This window comes from Andrena cerasifolii, chromosome 10, assembly GCF_050908995.1.
Source record: "Andrena cerasifolii isolate SP2316 chromosome 10, iyAndCera1_principal, whole genome shotgun sequence".
Lineage (NCBI taxonomy): Eukaryota > Metazoa > Arthropoda > Insecta > Hymenoptera > Andrenidae > Andrena > Andrena cerasifolii.
The window spans coordinates 600,802-622,096 of NC_135127.1; the positions used below are offsets into that span (position 1 = coordinate 600,802).

Consider the following 21,295-nt stretch of genomic DNA (forward strand, 5'->3'; position numbering starts at 1 on the left):
CCGTTGGTTTCGCTATATGTACCATTCGGAAAAGACTAATGTCAGAGAGACAGCGTTTGGGGGAGTTGGTTAGGCGGCTGACTCGTACCGCGGAGGTCTTGGGTTCGAGCCCCGTCGCCCCGAGAAGTTTTTTCATTTATATTAATATCATAAAATTAATATTTCCTTCCTTATCGACAGTCTGTACCACACTCCAGAGTAGCACCTTCACCCGCGGTTCCTCCTCAATGCACTTCGGTGTATCGGTTCGAGATCGGTTCGGTATCCATATCTGCTCCTCGCGCTATACCCCCCACCACTCCGCCATCTCTATGACGTCATCCGCCGCCGCCCGCCGGCAAAAAAACAAATGTTCAAACTCAAATTTGGATTTCAAGGTCGGTTATCATGACCTTGAAACTCAAATTTGAATTAGAATCGCCACTGTAATACTACTGCTGCTGCGGCAGTTATCCATTCATCCAGCCCGAAAGTGTATGTGGCCTGTCGAAATGTTGCGGTTCAAACCGAAGCTATTCGATGTGCAGAACTTTATGAGGCGGAAGCTAATCAGGATGGCGACATTTTTTTAAAAGTTTTTAAACAATGCGATAATCCAATACACGACTACTTCGAGGATGATGAGGAATATTGGATGCATCGATATGCACAACAAACGTTTTTAGGCGACTTCGATGATGATGATAATGTACAAATAACTATATCTCAGAATAATCACGCGTATCATCCAAAGAGTGTCGCTTGGCGAAACGACAAAGCGGAAAATATTGATTTTGATACGTATAAGAATAAAGTATCGGGGCTTCGGGCTAGTGTTGTTGCTGTTCAAACTGTCCCTGTGCAAGTTCCTATGGATTTATCATTAACTAATCTATTTGCTGATGATGTTATCGAGTGGGATAATTAAGCCAAATAAATTTTAATTATGTTTTTTTTACATTCTATATTATTCCTTCATATTATTCTTTCATATTATTATTTGTAACAATATATATTTCTTAAACATATATTATTTTTCAATTTTATTTACCCGTGTTCCTCCTCTCACCGCCTAATTTTTAAGATTCGCCGTTTCAATAATTATTATTTCTCTGCGTTGGGAAAACCGATTTCTGCTGACGCTGCATAATTCTATTTCGTTCTTCGCGCCACCAAGTAACATCACCCTGCACGGCCGCTCCAGAGGAGTCGAATTACGCGAGATCGCGCGAAACGCTGCGACGTTAAATCGGAACGCTTTGAAATACTGTTAGCTTTAGAATGCATGCGATTCTATCCCCTATGTAGTGGTATCTCTTTTCCTCCTAGAATTTTAACTTCAAAGTAATGCTCCGTCGAAGACGCGGTGTCGAAAAACGCCGATCTTTCCCGACATCGTCCGAAACAATTTCTGATGCATATTGGTTTGGAAAAAAATTTCTAGGACAGTCCCCACCCTGGGTTAGGTCTGAAAAAAATTTCGGGTGGGCCAAGTTCTGAAAGAGATTTTTTTCGGGGGTCAATGCCTCCCTCTGAAAAATTTCCGACGGTGGGCCAGGTCTGGAGAGGCCTCCGCGGCGGCTCGGCTCGGACTGATCCCCTCCACGATTACCGCTTCCCCCACTCCGCGGCTCGTGCGCGCGCACCCGCTCTTCCTCTCCCCGCGGGCTCCGCGCCAATCTTTCTCCCCGCCGCGCTCCCCCGCGATCCCCTTAGAAGACCTGGTCTAGAACCCGCTTAGCCTTACTACTGCCTTGCCTGTTGAAACAGATACCTACCTGCCAAAGGTCAGGGTTAGGAATGACAGGCCCAAAGGCTGGACAATTCTTTACCGTCAGAAATGCTACTTACTAATGTTAATGTTTCAAAACGTCATAACATTTACTCAATTTCCTCATTCTGACTCAATTTTCAACTTCTATAGTTTTTTATTTCGCACTTGCTTCTACGCTCGGATGGCCGGTTCTTTTGGGAGGGATGCAAATCCGATTGGTCCTAATACAATCTGCTGCCTATAGTTTAGAAATTTGCTCTAGCAACTTTCACACCTCCTCACGTAACCAATCCAACTTACATCTCTCCCAAAAGAACCGGTCATTCAAGCGTAGAAGCAAGTGCGAAATAAAAGTAACGGTATTTACATTTCTGACGAAAAAGTATTGTCCAGCCTTTGTGCCTGCCATTCCTGGCGTAGACCTTTGGCAGGTAGGTATCTGTCTTAACAGGCAAGGCCACCCGTGACGCCAGCAAGACCGTCCCCGGTCCTTGCTATTTCAGCGGGTTTTCTTCCAGTGAAAATCAGTAAATTTGCAAGCGCAATATTTTAAAAAACAGTAGAAATGAAGTGTATACATTAATGCTTATTGAATTTGCCTTGGAACGCACTATCAACTCAGGTGTTAAAAAAAATAGTTCCATTTCAAAAACCGAACTTGACCATCGTATCTTTTAAAATAATAATCGAAAAAAAAAATCGTCTTCGCTAATAAATTCGCCCCCTCGAACCATGCAACGCCATATTTGTTTTATTTTTTTATCTCCAATACATTAGGAGATATCCAGCTGTTCAGTCTTCCCGGGGACACCCTGTATATAACAAAGAATTTAAGGTTGGAACTGTCCATAATCTGATTCATCTCGCAGATGATGTTGAAAATATCAACTGTTCTCTGTCTAATATTTCTATTTTTCCATTTGAAAACGCTCTAGGAAGAATGAAACGACTTATTCGCAATGGAAATTAAGCCTCTCTTCCAATTTTTGCCGTCGATTGAAGAAAATCTCTCATAGTTGGAATGAAAAAGCGGATATTCCACCTACAATCCAAATTTCCAGACAATTAATATCAAAAGAATTAGACAGGAAAATACCAATTAAAAGAGTTCAGTATAAAGAGGCGCTTTTATCCACTACATTTCCGAAGAATACAGTTTTATTGAATAGTAATGAAATCGTACAAGTGTAGGGTAAGTCCGGTATAGTTCGACCACAGACAGTGTCCGGCAAGTGTTGATATTTTAAGACTGACACAAGAAAGGGCACTGCGTGTCATTGATACTGTAATGTCCCACGGGGACGCAAACCCAGCGTTACCGACCGTCGGTATAATAGAACCGATCTATGTTACCACACAAAACCGTCCTGTATTACCGCGCAGACTCCTTCTAAATACTTTTATATGTAATTTATAAAATAAGCAAATATTAGAGAAACAAATATCATAGACACATTAAGAATAATTAAATGTAAATACCAACAAAAGCGCGAAACAAAATAATATTGTTGCGAGCACCGGATATAGGCCCGTGCATAGCCTACTGGTGCTCGCAGCTGAAGATAGAAGAAGGTCGGCTCCCTTCAAGAGGCCGACAAGAAGACGGTCTTGTACCGAACGCCATTGCGTTCGGACGTACGGATCGCACCTTTGTAAACTATTGGTCTGTGTAACAATATAGTTCAGTCGTGTGTGCGTCCGTCTAGTTATTATTCTACTCCTTTGCGTCGGGGTGGCCTGCGATGAAACGCCCCGGCGCAACAATATGTAATAAGCGAGTAAAATTCAAAATAATACATAACGACTTACTGCGCATACGCCAGCCCGCCAATTTTCGGGCATAAAAAGAGGCGCACGCAGCGTAGCGGGCATTAGAAAGCTACTTGATTCAAACACGTTCTTGCGACCAACGAATACTAGTGCGTGGAGGCAGCTTAAGTACCACCCAGTAGAATTTCAGCCCGCTACTGGTGCTCCTTTCTCAACCTATCATTTGAAGGTTGAGAACTTTCTCTACACGGAGGTTTCAAGCGATGCTCCTATTAGTAGGCAGCAGCTTAACCACTTAGCGAAGGCAAGGTCTATAGAACCGTAGTATAAAAACTCTGCCAAGAGTACTGGGAACCGCCCGAAGAGTCGAGCATAGAATATAGAACTCTGTCAAGAGTATCCCCATAAAAAACTTAAAAAAAAAGTAAAAAAAATTACGCGAAGTACATGAAATCAAATAAATCACAAAAAATAGAAGATAATAATAATTACAAAATAAAGAAAATATGTGAAATTAAAATGAGCTGCAAGTCATCTTAAATCTGAGACACGAATTAGGAAAACTCGTGATTGCTAGGAGTCCTTCGACCATTTCTGAAGCACAGTCTATTGCATGTGAAATGGAAATGTGGCTTCGAGAAGGTTCTCGAATGTCAAACACGAACGCATCGCTTGGCAACAGACATAGGTCAGGTAATCAACACCCGACGCCGCGTCCGGTCAAGCATTCCAGCATACCACCCACCTCGTCCCGATCGATGAATGACTCAGAAAAGGAACGGAGTCAATCACGTTCAACACCACAATGTGAAATATGTAAACGTTATGGACATACGAAGGAACGATGCTATTCTCGAAATTTTCGGGACGGACAACCAGGGAAACTACCACCACGAGTAAACAACATAGAAGAAGAGAACCCACAGGAGAACGCGGAGGGGAACCACAAATATTTTGCACCCCCGGACGATTACGGCACATACAAGCAAGACTCAGAGGAATGGACAGATCCGGATGCCTCTTACATGACACCGGAGCAGGGATAAACCTAATAAAATCAAACATAATAGCTGCAGGAATAAAAAGAGTTCCTGTAAGGAAAGCATTTTCAATGGGTAAAGACAAGCATACTTCTACAGAATATGTAATATTGACAGGTTTGGAGACAGAACATACGTTTTACGTGATCCCTGACAATTTTCCACTGAAAGAAGACGGTATAATTGGCATACAGTTTCTTGAAAAATACAATTTTGAAATTAATAACACTAGGTTAAAGCTGAACGGCACAGAGATAAAATTATTCTCAGAACCAAAAATCCCACCGCTTTCACATTTTATACCAAACGCAGTAATTGACGGCAAATTAGAACGCGTGACATTCATTAACACTGAAAACGAAGAATTAAAGCCACCTCAAATCCTTGATATCGATCCACCAGATGCCAATGATAGACATCGGCTTTTGAAACAAAGCATTCGCACAAAGCACATAGAACCGCAACTCCGTAAAACCATAGAGAAAATAATATTTGGCTATTCGGACATTTTCACGCTAGAATCAGACCCTTTATCTTGCACTCGGTTAACCGAACATGAGATTATTTTAAAAGATCCAAAACATAAGAATGAGATCAAACGTCAAATTGACGACATGTTACAAAAGTCAGTAATCGAACCAAGCGACTCACCTTTTAATTCACCCCTATGGGTAGTGCCTAAAAAACTTGACGCGTCAGACAAACGTAAATGGAGAATTGTGATTGGCTTTCGGAAATTAAACGAGTAAACGGAGGAAGACGCGTACCCATTACCAAATATTGATGATATTCTCGACCACCTAGGTAAATCGAAATTTTTTTCCGCTTTAGACTTGAGTTCAGGATTTCGTCAAATTTCAATGGAACCAAATTCAAAGAAATATACAGGTTTTAAGACTCCCGACGGACACTTTCAGTACAGGCGCATGCCATTCGGACTTAAAAAGGCACCCGCTAGATTTAAACGTATGATGAATAACGCGCTACAAAGGTTGATAGGCAAATATTGCTTCGTTTACCTTGATGATATAATCATTTTCGGCACTACCATAGAAGAGCACAACCGAAATTTAGCCATAGTTTTCCAACGTTTACGCGAAACCGAGCTGAAATTGCAGCCAGATAAATGCGAATACTTGAAACCAGAATTAGAATATTTAGGACACTTGATCACAGCTGAAGGTATACAACCGAACCCGTTGAAACTAGAAGCCGTAAAGAATTTCAAGATGCCTGGAAACGTCACAAAAGTGAAAGCTTTTCTTGGCCTTACGAGTTATTACAGAAAATTCATCCGGAACTTTGCTAAAATTTAATAAAAAAAGCCATTGACAGAATTGACCAAGAACGACGTACCATTCCATTGGACAGACAGACAGCAAACTGCGTTTGACATTCTTAAAGGTAAATTACTTGAAGAACCAATATTAAAGCGACCAGACTTCTTACAACCATTTACTCTTACAACCGATGCTTCCAATGAAGGAATAGGAGCCATACTTTCACAAAACGTACACCCGTGCTGTTACATTTCCCGAACACTCATACCCGCCGAAACAAATTATACCACTACGGAAAAGGAACCACTTGCAATTGTATGGGCAGTAAGGAGATTAAGGCAATACCTATTAGGAAGAAAATTTACAATCCTCACTGATCACAAAGCGCTAGTTTGGTTGTTCAACGTAAAGGACCCATCGTCACGCTTGGCGAGATGGAGACTGAAGCTCGAAGAATTTGAATATGAAATAAAATATATAAAAGGAAAGGAAAACACCGCCGCCGATGCTCGAGAGTGCTCCCGCTAGGAAACTACGAAAAAGAAGAATTGTTAGAAGAACTAGACGAACTCATCCGAGATCAAGAACATTTACCTCAACAGATTCCGAGTGAATCCCCGGTAGAACCAGGAACCAGTCAGAATACCCTTTATGATGATTTCAAGAAATGGGTTCTCACAGCCAAGAGTAAAGGAATAACGATTAAAGAGATGACCCCACCTGACTGGATCCAGCTTAGCAGATCTAGACTAGGAGGCTTCAACGAAGAACAATGGGTTAATAATTTAAACACTTTCATTCATGAAATATTGGACGGATTGCGTCAAAATAATATGAGGATATAGTTGAATGATAACACCTTCAATTCTACCGAAAAATTATTCATCCAAAATTTCTTATGTTTCATTGTTAATCGAATACCGAATATCAAAATTTCATTTTGTCCAAATTCATATCGAGAACTCCAACGTAACGAAATTACAAAAATACTGTACGAAAATCACAACGCATACTCCACATAGCACTTCGGAGAGAATAAAACAATAGAACGAATCAAGCAAAGATATTGGAAAAACATAGACGAAGACATCACTAATTTTGTCAAGCGATGTAAAACTTGCCAAATACAGAAACTCACCCGCGTTCGGCCAACAGAACTACTTGTTATTCCTGACACACCTACAGAAGCAAATGAGAAAATAGCCATGGACATTTTAGGCCCACTTAGAAAAACACATAACAAAAATGAGTATATCCTTTCCGTTCACGATATGCTAACAAAATACTTGATACTCACCCCGCTTCGCAACGCACGCGCAGAGACAATCATCGAAAATCTACTGATTCATTACATTTACATCTTCTCGTCACCTAAACATATTTTGACCGATCAAGGAAGCAACTTCATTTGCGAATTAATGCAACAATTCGAACGCGAGTTTCAAATCCGACACATCCGTACCACCGCGTTCTGAGAAAGAACTTTTATATAAACAATTAACCATGCCTGATCTTTATTTAGTAGTTCCGGAAAAGCCAAGCGTATTACAAACGCTCTGCAAAAACTACTCTACGCTAGAGCTGACCAATCCAGTGATCCTCTCCAGTTCTGAGGACTGTACTCTAATTGGAGATGCTACACTTATGAAAATTGAAGGCAGTAACGTCACCTACACTGTCGAGACCACATACAAACCTGTCAATATCAGCTACACGATCAGCGAGCGCGATTCCATCTACCAACAGCTTCACGATCTGCCGCTCCAGTACGCGGAGGAGGCCTTGCAAGCCTACAGAACGACTCTTGACAAACTGGACGATGTGTTAGCATCAGTACAAACCGAACATCGCATCCGATCATGGACATCAGTCGGATGGACCGCCCTACAGTGGATCTCGTACATCTGTACAGCCCTTGTCCTAATTTATCTATTGAAACGAATTGGCTTATTTTCCTGTATTTCTGGGTTTATTCCAAAAACTATTTGCTTTCGCATATTCAGCCCCACTTTCAATAATCAAACTCGTTCTATACACAATCAGACACAACCACCGGATAATAACCCTATTGTACTCTTTACACGTGAATCACTACAACCAATTGAAACACATGTAAGACCAATCACACCACTAAACATTAGACGTTTGAGAAACAAATTTAATCTAACAAGGGGGGTGTCATGTGTGTGATAACCCCACTACAGGTAGTCCCCCGCCAGGTGTACTTACCTGTACTGCATGGCAACAGCAATGTATAAAAGGGCAGGGACGACACAAATAAATGGTCAGTCAATTAATCAGTCTTCCGTATATAAGAAAGTTGCGATCCCGTTACACTATCTATCTAATCTTCTCCGGACAACCTCCAAGCCCGTGCTTCCCCCTCATTTCTATCCATCCAAGCCTGTGCAACCCGTTGAATTCTATCCAAGCCTGTGCACTCCCTTCACTTCTGTAATATAAGCTTTACATAAAAACTCTAAATTGCTGGTATACAAATATCTGGCAATTTAAATACAATGCAATTTGTTACAACAATATATTATTTTCTACATGCATGGTACAAATTTCCAGAAACTTATGCGAAAGGAGATGCTTCTCTGTCGAACCTTCTCCGGACAACTTCCAAGTCTGTGACTCTACATAAGAAATCTATTAAAAAATTTTGGCGAGTTACCTTGTTAATTGAGACAATAATTCAGTCTCCTATGTGGTGTAAAAACTCGTGACATTTTAAATTTGGACAACTTACCTTATTTGACACTTGGCAGGTTATGATGATTTGACACTTGGTAGGTTATAAAATTCAATAGTATATATAGGTATGTGTACAATGACGATCGACGATCCCTGCCGAATGGTCCCGAGAGATGACGAATCGGCGAACGAAACATGTGTTAGTTTCGTTTTGGCTGAAGGTGTGCGTGTAACGCGTATAAGTATTATGTCGACAAAATTTGGTTGGAGAATCAGGAGAAAAACCTTACCGTTTCTGACAGATTCATGAGACGATATTACGATATCTCTGATATGCGAGTACCGATTTAATTGAAATTGGTCTTAATCGAAAGCTTATATGCGGTTTACATAAGAAAAATGCCTTTAAATTTAGGAAATATTGCAGGCGTGATGAGATATTAATGAAATAAGTTTCAGGTTAGGTTGGAATAGCCCGGCGACGAGTAAATGATAGCGGTAGCGACAGTCGACATGTACAAGGTGTCTTTTTCTTTTCTGTACTTTCTTTCCTGTACTGTCTCTAGAATGGGAACCGCTCCGAAAACGGCAGCGGCCAAAACTCACTGCAGGAGTACACACACACACACACACCATGGGCCGTTGCCAAACGTCGGCGTATAATAATAATTTATTTTTATTGTATCAGAAATTGTTTCGGACGATGTCGGGAAAGATCGGCGTTTCTCGACACCGCGTCTTCGAGGGAAAGAGACGGAGCATTACTTTAAAGTTAAAATTCTAGGAGGGAAAGAGACACCACTACATAGGGAATAGAATCGCATGCATTCTAAAGCTAACAGTATTTCAAAGCGTTCCGATTTAACGTCTCCTCTGGAGCAGCCGTGCAGGGTGAAGTCACTTGGCGGCGCGAATGTAATATGCTACTTTTGGATACGTCGTACGTGAGAATCATAGAAAGAATTATGCAGCGTCAGCAAATCTTAAAAGTTAGGTGACGAGGAGGATGACGGGTGAATGAAATGGTACAAATCATATACATTTATTATATATATTGTTACAAATATAAAAAGAAAAAGAAGAATATAAAATATAATTATAAAATATAAAGAATATAAAAAATAGAATATAAATATAAAAAAGAATATAATATAATATAAAAGAGAAAAGAGAAAAGAGAAAAGAGAAAAGAGAAAAGAGAAAAGAGAAAAAGGAAAAAGGAAAAAGGAAAAAGGAAAAAGGAAAAAGGAAAAAGGAAAAAGGAAAAAGGAAAAAGGAAAAAGGAAAAAGGAAAAAGGAAAAAGGAAAAAGGAAAAAGGAAAAAGGAAAAAGGAAAAAGGAAAAAGGAAAAAGGAAAAAGGAAAAAGGAAAAAGGAAAAAGGAAAAAGGAAAAAGGAAAAAGGAAAAAGGAAAAAGGAAAAAGGAAAAAAGAAAAAAGAAGAATATAAATACAATTAAATAATAAATATAAATAAAAAATAGAATATAAAATAAAAAAAAGAATATAAATATTAAAAAAATATAAATATAAAAAATGTAAATATAAAAAAAATATATATAATTATGGCGATGGCGGCTGCGGCGGAGACGACGACGGCGATCGCAGGGGTGACAGCGACCGCGGCTGCAGCAGCGGCTGCCGTAACGGCGACGGTGGCGATGGGGACCGCCGTCGTACCCCCACCCGCCGATACGGCAGCCAAGGCTGCCGCAGCCGAACCGCCATCATGGGGCCCGCCACATTCCCTTCTTCAACCGGCGCCGATGCCTCATCCCCCACCACCCGCGCTTCCATCATAAAATATAAATTCTAGAACACACAAAACATTGATATAATATTGATGCAAAACATATTAAATTTCAAAAAAAAAAAAAAAAATGCAAAGTATTACATACTTGCAGCGGCGGTGGAGGTGACGCAGGTGGCGACGGCGATGGCTGCGGCGAACCCCAATACGGCGACCACACGCGCGGCGACGGGGGTGACGGTGGTGGTGAGTTCTGGAACATAGAAACCCGCGATATAATATTGTCACAACCGTCTGATTTTAATCTCACTCAGTATCAATGATTAAACGCGATAAATGTTAAAAAATATTGTTAAGTACATACCTCTGGATTCTCTCTGCACTCAGGGGCAATTCGTAAGAATCCCATTTTTTAGAAAAAAATGATGCTCACAAAGCACAAGCTCACTGTGACAGCTGCTGTCACGATTTGAATGCAACTGGTCTCGATACATCTCCTGGCTCTCGCACGTCAAAACTCCCTCCTATGATGAAATCGAGAAATGCATAGCTTTGCAAAGTAGGATGCCTTTGTTCTTCGCCATCTTCATCACAGGCCACCTGCATTTTCGCTGACCATCCTCCTCCATGTACTTATCTTCTTCTTCTTCACTGACCGTCCTCGGAGTGCACTTATCATGTTCTTCGAATTCTTCTCCCTTCTTCTTTGGACACATCATTCGACTAGACCATACCACTCTGATCACGTATTGAACATCTATCGTACCACTTTCAACGTGTATCAAACGTGTATTGGACCACTTTCAACGTCTATCGTACCCCTCTGAACGTGTATCAAACGTGTATCGAACCACTTTGAACACGTAACGTACCACTTTGAACATCTATCGAACGGGTATTGAACGTGTATTGGACCACATACAACGTCTATCGTACCACTCTGAACGTGTATTAAACGTGTATTGGGTCACTTTCAACGTCTATCGTACCACTTTGAACATCTATCGTACCACTTTGAACATCTATCGAACGTCTATCGTACCACTTTGAACATCTATCATACCACTCTGAACATCTATCGAACGTCTATCAGACCACTTGAACATCTATCGAACGTCTATCATACCGCGTTGATCATGAATCGTACTACTTCTACATAATAGTTACAACTATCGTCTTAATCTAGCGTACATGCAGAAGGTTGGAGGTTGAGGAGGGTGAAGAAAAAACAATTATACATTAAAAATTGATTATATTTTATTTGTGTATTTCCCTCTGGCGTTTAGACCACCAGTTGAATATTTTAAATACATTTTGCATGGCACAGTGTTTTGCGTGTCTGCCACATCGCAGAGTATTAACTACGTTTAGCTTATTTAGGGATTTGATATCCTCGTAGTCAATGTCTAGCGTCTCGATGATCACGTCCGCTCTCGTATTTTCATCGAGGAAATCCACGAGCCAATCGCGTTTCTGCAGCCCTTTAACATATACGACTTGGGGTGTGTCATCTTCCTCGTCGATTGCATCGGCTACAGCTTTCATAATTAGCTGTTTAGCCATACAGTACGGAACGTCTCCATCTTCCCAACGTAGTCCATGATGTTTTGCCACCAACCACCGGATGCTCGATTTGTCGGATTTTGTAAGAAGATATTGTGGCATCGAACTCCCAAAAATATAGTGCGAGAGAATTGTTCCCTTTCGTAGGATAGCCACTTCCTTCGCGACAAATCTTCCATCGACGATGAACCCTTGCAGGTCAACGAATGTTGGTACGACCATTATCGATACAATTTAGAGGTCCGTTCGCTTCTAAGACAGACTGGAGAATGCTGTCTTTCTCGTAAAGCATCTCGATTTTCACGATGAAATTATGTATGAATTTGATATAGGAGAGGGCGGGCAAGTAGCGCAGTAATTTAATTGATTTTGCGCACCACATTTGTCAGCGGATTGTATTCAACTACCCGATCGTGCAGAATCAGACAGTAGGCCGTAGTATTTGCAGGTACGTTTTCTTTACAATCCTACTAATATAATAAATGCGAATGTGTGTTTGGATGTTTGGATGTTTGTTACTCAATCACGTCGCAACTACGCAACGGATCTTTCTGAAATTTTGTATACATGTAGTCTAGGACCGGGAATAACACATAGGATACTTTTTATCCCGATTGATTGAATAGTTCCTGTAGGAGAAGGAATATACAGTATACATGTACTCGCCAAGAGCCAGGCCAGACCTACGCACTAAGGCCTCGGCGCTATCCCCACTACTTCTGTCTCACTTCCGTCCCGCGAAGACGAGAGCGAGATGGAACGAAAGGGTGTCAGAGGGAGGGAAAGCGAGCGGGGAACCGGTATGAGACAGACGACGCGTTAATACTTTGTCTCGCTCCGTTTCTCGGACGCCTGATACTCCGTCCTTTGTGTGCGCGCGTTTACACGAAACCCCGACCAGCTACTTACCGCTTCATCTTGCCGCGCTCTCGGCAAGACAGAAGCGAAGAATACTGTACACATTACTAAACGCCTAAATTTTATATAAAAACAGTATATGACCACAGATAACACATATAAAAGCGACTTTTATCCCGATCAATTCCAATCAATTATCCCAATCAATTAAGTAGTTCTTACAAAAAATATTACTTTTCGATGTTTTAAATCTCTGTTCACAACTGGCTATTCATATTAACGAACTTCTGAATGCTCTTTAATTGCTATTTGGTTCTGGTTGTATTTCGGATTGAATTTGTTGGTGATTATACGAATTCACATATATGGATTTGCTTTGTTTTATGTTGATTCGGTTTTTTTTTTAAATATGCCACGTAAGCGTAAAGGAAACCTTTCCCACAGCTCAAAGAAAGCTCGAGCTATGACAGTAGCCAGAAGAGCAGAAACTTCTCGTCAAGCCGAGCTGAGAAGGCTTGAGCAGGCCGAGCGTCAGGCAGCACTTAGGGCTGCAGAAACGCCAGAGCAGATGAGATTGCGTCTTCAGCAGCACGCTGAATACTTGGCATCTCAACGTGCTGCTGAAACTGCTGAACAGTCGCAGGCACGCTGTCAAGAGCAGAACGCCCGACAAGCGGCGCTTAGAGCTGCAGAAACGCCGGAAGAGACGCGTTCGCGTCTTCAGCAGCACGCTGTATACTTGGCATCTCAGCGTGCTACTGAAACTGCTGAACAGTCACTGACACGCCGTCAAGAGCAGGCTGATCGTCAAGCTAATTTAAGGGTTGCAGAGAATATGGAAGAAACAGAAGCCAGACGAATTGCTAATAGCGAGCGTATGGCTGTGCGACGACAAGCATTTACTCGAAACACATGGGGGGTGTTTGAAAAAGTTGCTTTCGAGTACGATGCAACTATTGATTATGGCAATCACAGAATTATACAAATGGGGAGAATGGATAAGGAATGTAAATTCTGCAGGGCATTGACATGGAAGGAAGAAAGGGCGGGGATGTGTTGCTCTGGAGGCAAAGTGTCCATTCCATGTATAGAGGAGCCGGTAGAACCGTTAAAAACACTGTTTTCGTACGAAACAGAGGAATCACGGCGTTTTCTAAATCAAATCAGAAAATATAATTCCTGTTTTCACATGACATCTTTTGGGGCAGACAGAATTATTGCAATGCCAGGCTTTTCACCAACTTTTACAATACAGGGTAAAGTATATCACAGAATTGGGTCACTCTTTCCGTCAGCAAATCAGCTGCCTCAATTTTTGCAAGTCTACTTTATGGGTGACGAAGAAGCACAAACTGATAGGCGATGTCAAATCTTGCAAGGAGTCCAGCGAGAAACTGTTGCAAAGATACAGAGAGTTTTGCATGACCATAATCGATTGATTCACACTTTTAAAACAGCTCTAGAAAGCATGCCAAACGAAAATTATAAAGTAGTTATTCACGCCGATCGTACGCCTCAAGGACAACATGAAAAGCGCTACAACGCTCCCACCGTAAATGAAGTGGCAGCTGTTATTGCGGGAAATGAATTCTTACCAAGAGATATTGTGGTGCACGCGCGCGATGACAACCTCGCGAGAGTTCTCGATACACACAAATTTTATGACGCCTTAGAATACCCATTAATATTTTGGAAGGGACAAGAAAGCTACAATTTTGAAATATCACAAATTAACCCATCAACGAGACAACCGATGAGGAACAAAAAAGTGTCCTGCATGGACTTTTACGCTTTTCTCTTAATGCAACGAAGGAACGATTTTAATTTGCTCCTAAAGTGCAGGCAGCTCTTACATCAGTTTCTTGTGGACATGTACGTGAAGGTGGAGAGTGAGCGTCTGAGATATATATCACTGAACCAGCGAAAATTGAGAGCTGAAAACTACATACATTTGCAGGACGCGATTCGAACAGATACGAATGTAAATCCAACTAATTTGGGTCAGGCGATTATTCTTCCATCGTCATTTATAAACAGCCCACGATACTTGCATGAGTACACACAGGATGCATTTGCTTACGTTCGAAATTACGGACGTCCGGACTTATTCATTACTTGCACATGCAACCCTGCATGGAAAGAAATTACCAATGAGCTAATGCCTGGCCAAAGAGCAACTGACAGACATGATCTCATAGCACGAGTTTTCAAAACAAAAGGGCAAAAATTAGTGGCTCTCCTCACTAAAGGCAAGATTTTTGGTGATACGCAATGTTTCATGTATTCGATTGAGTGGCAGAAGCGTGGGCTGCCTCATATGCACCTACTACTGTGGTTAAAGGAAAAGTTGCGCCCCAATCAAATTGATGATATTATAAGTGCGGAGCTACCTGATCCAAACATGGACAAACAGTTATACACCACAATTGTTAAAAATATGATACACGGCCCTTGTGGTTCATATAATCCATCGTCGCCCTGCATGAAAGACGGCAAATGCACTAAACAGTACCCGCGAATGCTACTTAAAGAGACGCAAACCAATGACAATGGCTATCCACTGTACAGGCGAAGAGCACCCGAGGATGGAGGGCAAACTACAACTATGAAAATTCGTGGCAATACGGAGGAAACAGTTATTAATAACAGCTGGATAGTTCCCTATTCTCCCCTATTGTCAAAAATATTTGACGCACATATAAATGTGGAGTTTTGCAACTCAGTGCGGGCGATAAAGTACATTTGTAAGTACATTAACAAAGGCAGCGACCAGGCAATTTTTACTGTACAACAGGAAAACGTAAATATTGATCCGAGAAATGAAGTTCAGGCATTTAGAGCAGGGCGTTATGTGAGCAGCAATGAGGCAGCGTGGCGTCTTTTGGGGCTACCGTTGCACGAGAGGTATCCAACCGTTACTCACCTCGCGGTGCACTTAGAGAATGGGCAGCGCGTATATTTCACAGAGCAAAACTTCCAAGAAAGAATGGCGACGCCTCCAAGAACAACGTTGACTGCATTTTTTGAGCTTTGTCAGACTGACAACTTTGCAAAGACGCTGCTTTATGCAGAGGTGCCTCGGTACTATACCTGGAATGCGTCAAAGAAAGAGTGGAAACGTCGTGTACAAGGTGCGCCGGTCGAAAATTGGCCAGGGGTAAAGGCAGCAGATGCACTTGGGCGCATATATACTGTCCATGTAAGCAATTTTGAGTGTTACTGTTTGCGATTGTTGTTGAGTCACGTGAGGGGACCAGTAACTTTTCGGGAAATCAAGATTGTGAACGGACAAGATATGGCAACATATAGAGAAGCGTGTCAAGTCTTGGGCCTGTTAGAGGATGACAACCATTGGGATTCAACAATAGAAGAAGCTGTTTTATGTCGCTCGCCAGCAAAAGTTCGAGAGCTCTTTTCAATTTTAATCAGCACATGTGGATTGTCAAATCCTGTACAGTTATGGGAAAAATACAAAAATGCTTTTGCAGAAGATATATTACACAGAAGACGCCAACAATCCAATCACGATGTAACAACTTTCAATAACATGATCTACAACGAAGCCCTGATGCTCATTGAGGACAAAGTTATTTCCATTGCCGGCAAAGATCTGGCTGAATTCGGTATGCCCAGACCACAGCGCACCGGGGAAATATCAAACGACGTTGCCAGGGAACTCAATTATGATTACATTGCACTCCAGACCCACGTCACCGAAACGATACCGCGGCTTCTTCCCGAGCAGAGACACGTACTTAACGTAGTTTTGCAGCAGATTCACAATGGAGAAGGTGCAATTTTTTTCCTTGACGCGCCAGGGGGGACTGGTAAAACATTTCTCCTAAATTTGCTACTGGCCCATATTCGCATGGACAAAAACATTGCCATAGCGGTGGCTTCCTCCGGCATTGCCGCAACGCTGCTTAGTGGTGGACGCACTGCGCACTCGGTATTGAAGTTACCGCTCAACCTAGCTAGAGAAGAAACTCCCACATGCAATGTCACCAAAAACAGTAGCCGCGGTGTCATGTTGCGACAATGCAAGCTTATAGTGTGGGACGAATGCACTATGTCTCACAAGCGTGCAGTCGAAGCTTTAAATCGCAGTCTCCAAGATTTACGGGGTAGTAGAGCGTTGATGGGAGGCATGGTAGTGTTGCTGGCTGGGGACTTTCGGCAGACATTGCCTGTGATACAGAGAGGGACTCCGGCAGACGAAATAAACGCATGTTTGAAGGCGTCGCCGCTATGGGCTAAGGCGAAGAAGCTCAACTTGACCACTAACATGCGCGTGCAATTATATGATGATAGGGAATCAGGGGCCTATGCAAGTAAACTGCTGCAAATTGGCGAAGGAAGACTTCCGACGGATGCAGAGGGAAAAATCATTTTCACAAATGATTTCTGTAATGTTGTAAATTCGGAAAATGATCTCATCGCCAATGTTTATCCAGATTTACAACATAACATGAATGTGGAGAATTGGTTGTGCGAAAGGGCTATATTGGCACCTAGAAATGATACAGTGGGCCAAATTAACAAAAAAATATTGGAGCAAATCCCCGGTGAAGTGGTGACCTATACCTCAATCGACACCTTAATGGATTCCGACGACAGTACTTCGTATCCAGTTGAATTTCTGAACTCATTAGAACTCTCGGGTGTACCGTCACATAAACTTCAACTGAAAGTCGGAGTTCCCGTGCTGCTAATGCGTAACCTCGACGCACCGAAACTGTGCAATGGAACAAGGTTATACATTACGACACTCGGTAAAAACGTCATTGGAGCCACCATTCTCACTGGGGCGGCCAAAGGGGAAAATGTACTTATTCCCCGAATACCCATAATCCCGAATGATCTACCTTTCCAGTTCAAGAGATTGCAGTTTCCCCTGAAAGTAGCGTTCTCAATGACGATTAATAAGTCACAGGGCCAGACGATGGTTGTTGCCGGCTTACATTTAGGCACAGCTTGCTTTTCGCACGGTCAGCTGTATGTTGCTTGCTCACGTGTTTCCAGCGCCCGAAATCTACATGTTTTTGCCGAACACGGGAAATCGTTTAACATCGTTTACAGAGAGGTGTTATGACCATGATACGGAAAGGTTAATAACACGTTTTTTACCACCTACGTAGTCATATCTTTTAACTTTTACACACGGTCACCACGAACCATTACCCGATGCACCCAACGCTCTCAATGCGGTCGCTGCTTCCAAATGAATAATCTAATCAATAAGCGATCCGTTGCTTTCCGTTACATTCCCTGCAATAACAGCAATAGTACAGATCTGTTTTCTCAAATAACGCTGCTCAAAGAAACACTGCAAATTCTGTCATAAATGAAAACCACGCGAGCGAAGCCGCGGGTAAAAGCTAGTCAAATTCTATGCGCACGTCCACGGTGCTATTCTTGATCGACTCATTTTGTCGCGAGCAATCAATCACCACGAGGGGGCCAAATTGCAAAAATTGGGCCACGGTGAATAATGCCTCGTTGCAACTATGTCCGTAATACGATTTACGAAAATGCGTATACATGTTAAATAAGATGGCGTGTCTATTCTTGTCAAAGTCCAAGTTCATGTCATCGTACGGGTAAAATTCCGAGTTGAGAAAAAGTTTTACATTGGTCAATTTGCAATGGTCAAATCGAGTAACATCTTCAGTCATCACATTCTTTCGAGCAGTCTGTAGAGCAAAGATAATGTATCGCGGCTTCTCCAACTGTGCAGCTACCTTCACGGCCCACGAATGCTTGGTCGTGCTCTGTAAGAGAGGATACTCGTACAGATCCCACGAGCGAAAACTAATGCTCAGGTTTTGTCCACTTTCCAAAGCATGTAGCAGCGACAGCTTATTAACGTCGTACAGCGTCACGTGAGGCATCCGCCATTGCACTTTAAGTAATTCAATTTCTGGTTCCAACGTCGGCGATCCTATTAGAGAATTGTTATCGTTGCGCGATCGTATTAAAATCAATTCGTGACGTGCATTAACAACCATGCGTTTGTAGTCCTCGCAAAATCCCAACAAATATTTGAGCGGGATGCAAAAATTGAAATGATTTTTCACTATTAGCTCATCGTGCCGTTTCAAGCCCCATCCCGCATTCTCCATATTTTTGTCTTCATCAGATGTCATCGATACATAGTTTTTAAGCGTGCTAGTTATTCCAACGTTTCTGTTGCGATCAATCTCCACACCATTCAGTTCGTATCGAATCTCATCAAATATGAATGCCATGCAATTATTTCCCAACATCACCGTTGATACATCATTCGGCTTATTTATCGTCAATTTCCCCTCCAGGTAGAGGAAACTTTCACACGGTAATGTGTATAAATCCTGTTGCTGTATAGGTATTCTTATCTCATCGCTGTATCCAAACGTCGTGTTGACGTAAGGGTTGTGTGTGTGAGTCTCAAGCTTGACGATGCAATCATCAAACGTCGGCTTCGCGCCAATGCTTAGAATGTCGGTCATTTTTCAACTTAATTGCGTACAATGAATCCCAGCGATTTCAAAAATGCAATGTTCGCAGCACTGAGCCTCTTCTTTTTAGCGTAATCAGAGCTGTTGCAGTTGTTATTGTTGTTCTTGTTGTTGTTGTTGTTGCAAACAATTTCGTTTGGAAGAAACGTGTTTCTGGAGTCGTTCAACACAAGCATCTCATTCGACCGCACCACATGTATTATCATCGACGTCGTCGTGCGTGCAGTCTAATGGTAATCTCTTCACCTCGAAAATCAAGCAACCGTCCGTCTTGATCCACAACGCGTATCGTTAGATCCGAAATGACCTGTGCGGTGATTGGAAGGTAAATGATCTGCGCGGTCGTTTCCGATATCTTATATCCCGGCGGTACTCTGGGAGAAAATTCATGTATCGTATGTACGCGCTTCCCATTGCTGTACGCGCCAGCGGTCACGCTACATTCTACGCGAATAATGTTCACATTCATGATATTAATCGGATCGTCCGATTCGTGCCACTGTCCCGGTTCTAATACGCGATTCATCGAGAATCCCAGTAACGATCCAATGTTATTGGGCTTCGTAAAGTCTACAATGAACGAGCAGTACAGCTCACTTTTCATGGTGTTGTTGTTGGGGCGCAACACTATAGGATACTCATCGTTGTCGCTGCCATCGTTGGCATCGGTGCCATCGCGTTTTTGAGGATACCGCTCGAGGAATCGTTGTTTCAAATACTTGGCAACGGCGTCTAATTCGTACGAACCGTGAGGAATCGTAATGTATTCATGGCTGCTGTCGACGCTGCTGTTGGTCTCATAGTTTGTGGTGAAGTAGATTTTATCGTTGCTCGAGTCGATGTTGGGTATTGTATGGTAAGTTTCAAGGGTTGTTAGGCCAAGCTCGTAATCATCGTCGCTGAAATCTATGGGTGGAGAGTAGCTCACCGCGAGGGTGCTACTCTTGCCGGTTAGAGTGAATGTTAACGACATATTCCAAGCTGTACGACTGGACTCGTACTGAATCAAAGTGGTGAGAAGTCAATCCTTAAATTTGCGGGCAATCGTTTGTAGAAAGCGTAGACATAGTTGACCACAATTGCTCTGATTGTACTCCTGATAAGGCGCGTGATTGTATTCGATTTTCACGACATCTTTATCCAGATATTGTACCAATTCCTTAGGCGGTCGAAGATTGCCAAAGCTGTCGAAGTATACAGCTCGACGCCCCCTCTTCGCATACGCCACCCATTGAGTCCCCGGTCCCTCGACATTGTCCAAATTCACGATACCGCTCTCGTTTCGACGTACTCCTCCAACAGGTAGTGCATTGCGCATAAAAACACCTCTAAAAAATGGAATACGCATACGTTTTGCCAACTCCCCCAATTGCGCATCTGTAGTTACGCCCTCGGGCATTTTTATTGTCTTTTCGGCGTTTTTTTTTTCGATATTCCCTGTCCGCGCTTGTATGGTGCGAGATAAAGTCCGCGACCTTCCATGGTGCGATTATGACGCTGCATTTCCTGCAGCTGATGTTGCGCCGCCTTATTATCGTTTACCGTCTTGGCGATCCCCGCTGCTCCACCGGCTAATGATCCGAGAACACCTAGCAACGGGAGAAGTGGTAATATTCCACCTCGTTTTGCCACCGGAAGAATCCGCTTTTGCGATGGTCTCCTTACAGTTCTTTTGCGGGTTTTTATTTTCATCCCCATTCTGATTTTCGTCTTAGCTTTCATAGCTGCCCAAACAGCTGTAGCAGCTGTTACGTTCGGAACGAAAAATTTTTCTTTTTAAGACGGGGTATGCATTAACAACGTCTAGCGTTATGGGAAATCCCTCGTTGATCATACTCCCGCCTAGTTAGTTAATAATAAATTAGTAAAATCAGAACCCCTTCTTCGAAGCATCGTCGCCTCGACATATTGCCGTCCCGTGATAAGGATAAGGCGGTGCTGACGCAGCGGCGTTCTCACTAGAAAGTCGCGCTCCGAAAGACCCAGTGGCTCTCTTGCTGTACCGAATTCGCTCTGTGTAAGCGGCAGGAGTGTGGTTCAACAATGCCTTGCAGCATTGTGGGAGAGCCCTCGTTGAGCGCACCTCTGA

At 42.5% G+C, this 21,295-nt stretch overlaps 3 protein-coding genes across 3 annotated transcripts in view; 2 read left to right on the forward strand and 1 right to left on the reverse strand.

Moving 5' to 3' along the window:
- The window catches only part of LOC143374151 (uncharacterized), a 232,093-nt gene that overhangs the window by 162,909 nt on the left and 47,889 nt on the right, over window positions 1-21,295 (forward strand). The gene's annotated exons all lie outside the window — the stretch shown is intronic.
- Window positions 1-21,295, reverse strand: part of LOC143373935 (tRNA pseudouridine(38/39) synthase) — a 147,174-nt gene that overhangs the window by 68,978 nt on the left and 56,901 nt on the right. The window lies entirely within an intron of this gene.
- LOC143374148 (uncharacterized) lies at window positions 13,106-17,801 on the forward strand. Its single transcript, XM_076822075.1, has one exon. It carries the CDS (start codon window positions 13,119-13,121, stop codon window positions 17,799-17,801), a length of 4,683 nt encoding a protein of 1,560 aa, XP_076678190.1. The 5' UTR covers window positions 13,106-13,118.

Coding starts and splice junctions, on each gene's coding strand:
- LOC143374148 (XM_076822075.1), top strand. CDS start 13,119: ATGCCACGTAAGCGTAAAGGAAACCTTTCCCACAGCTCAAAGAAAGCT.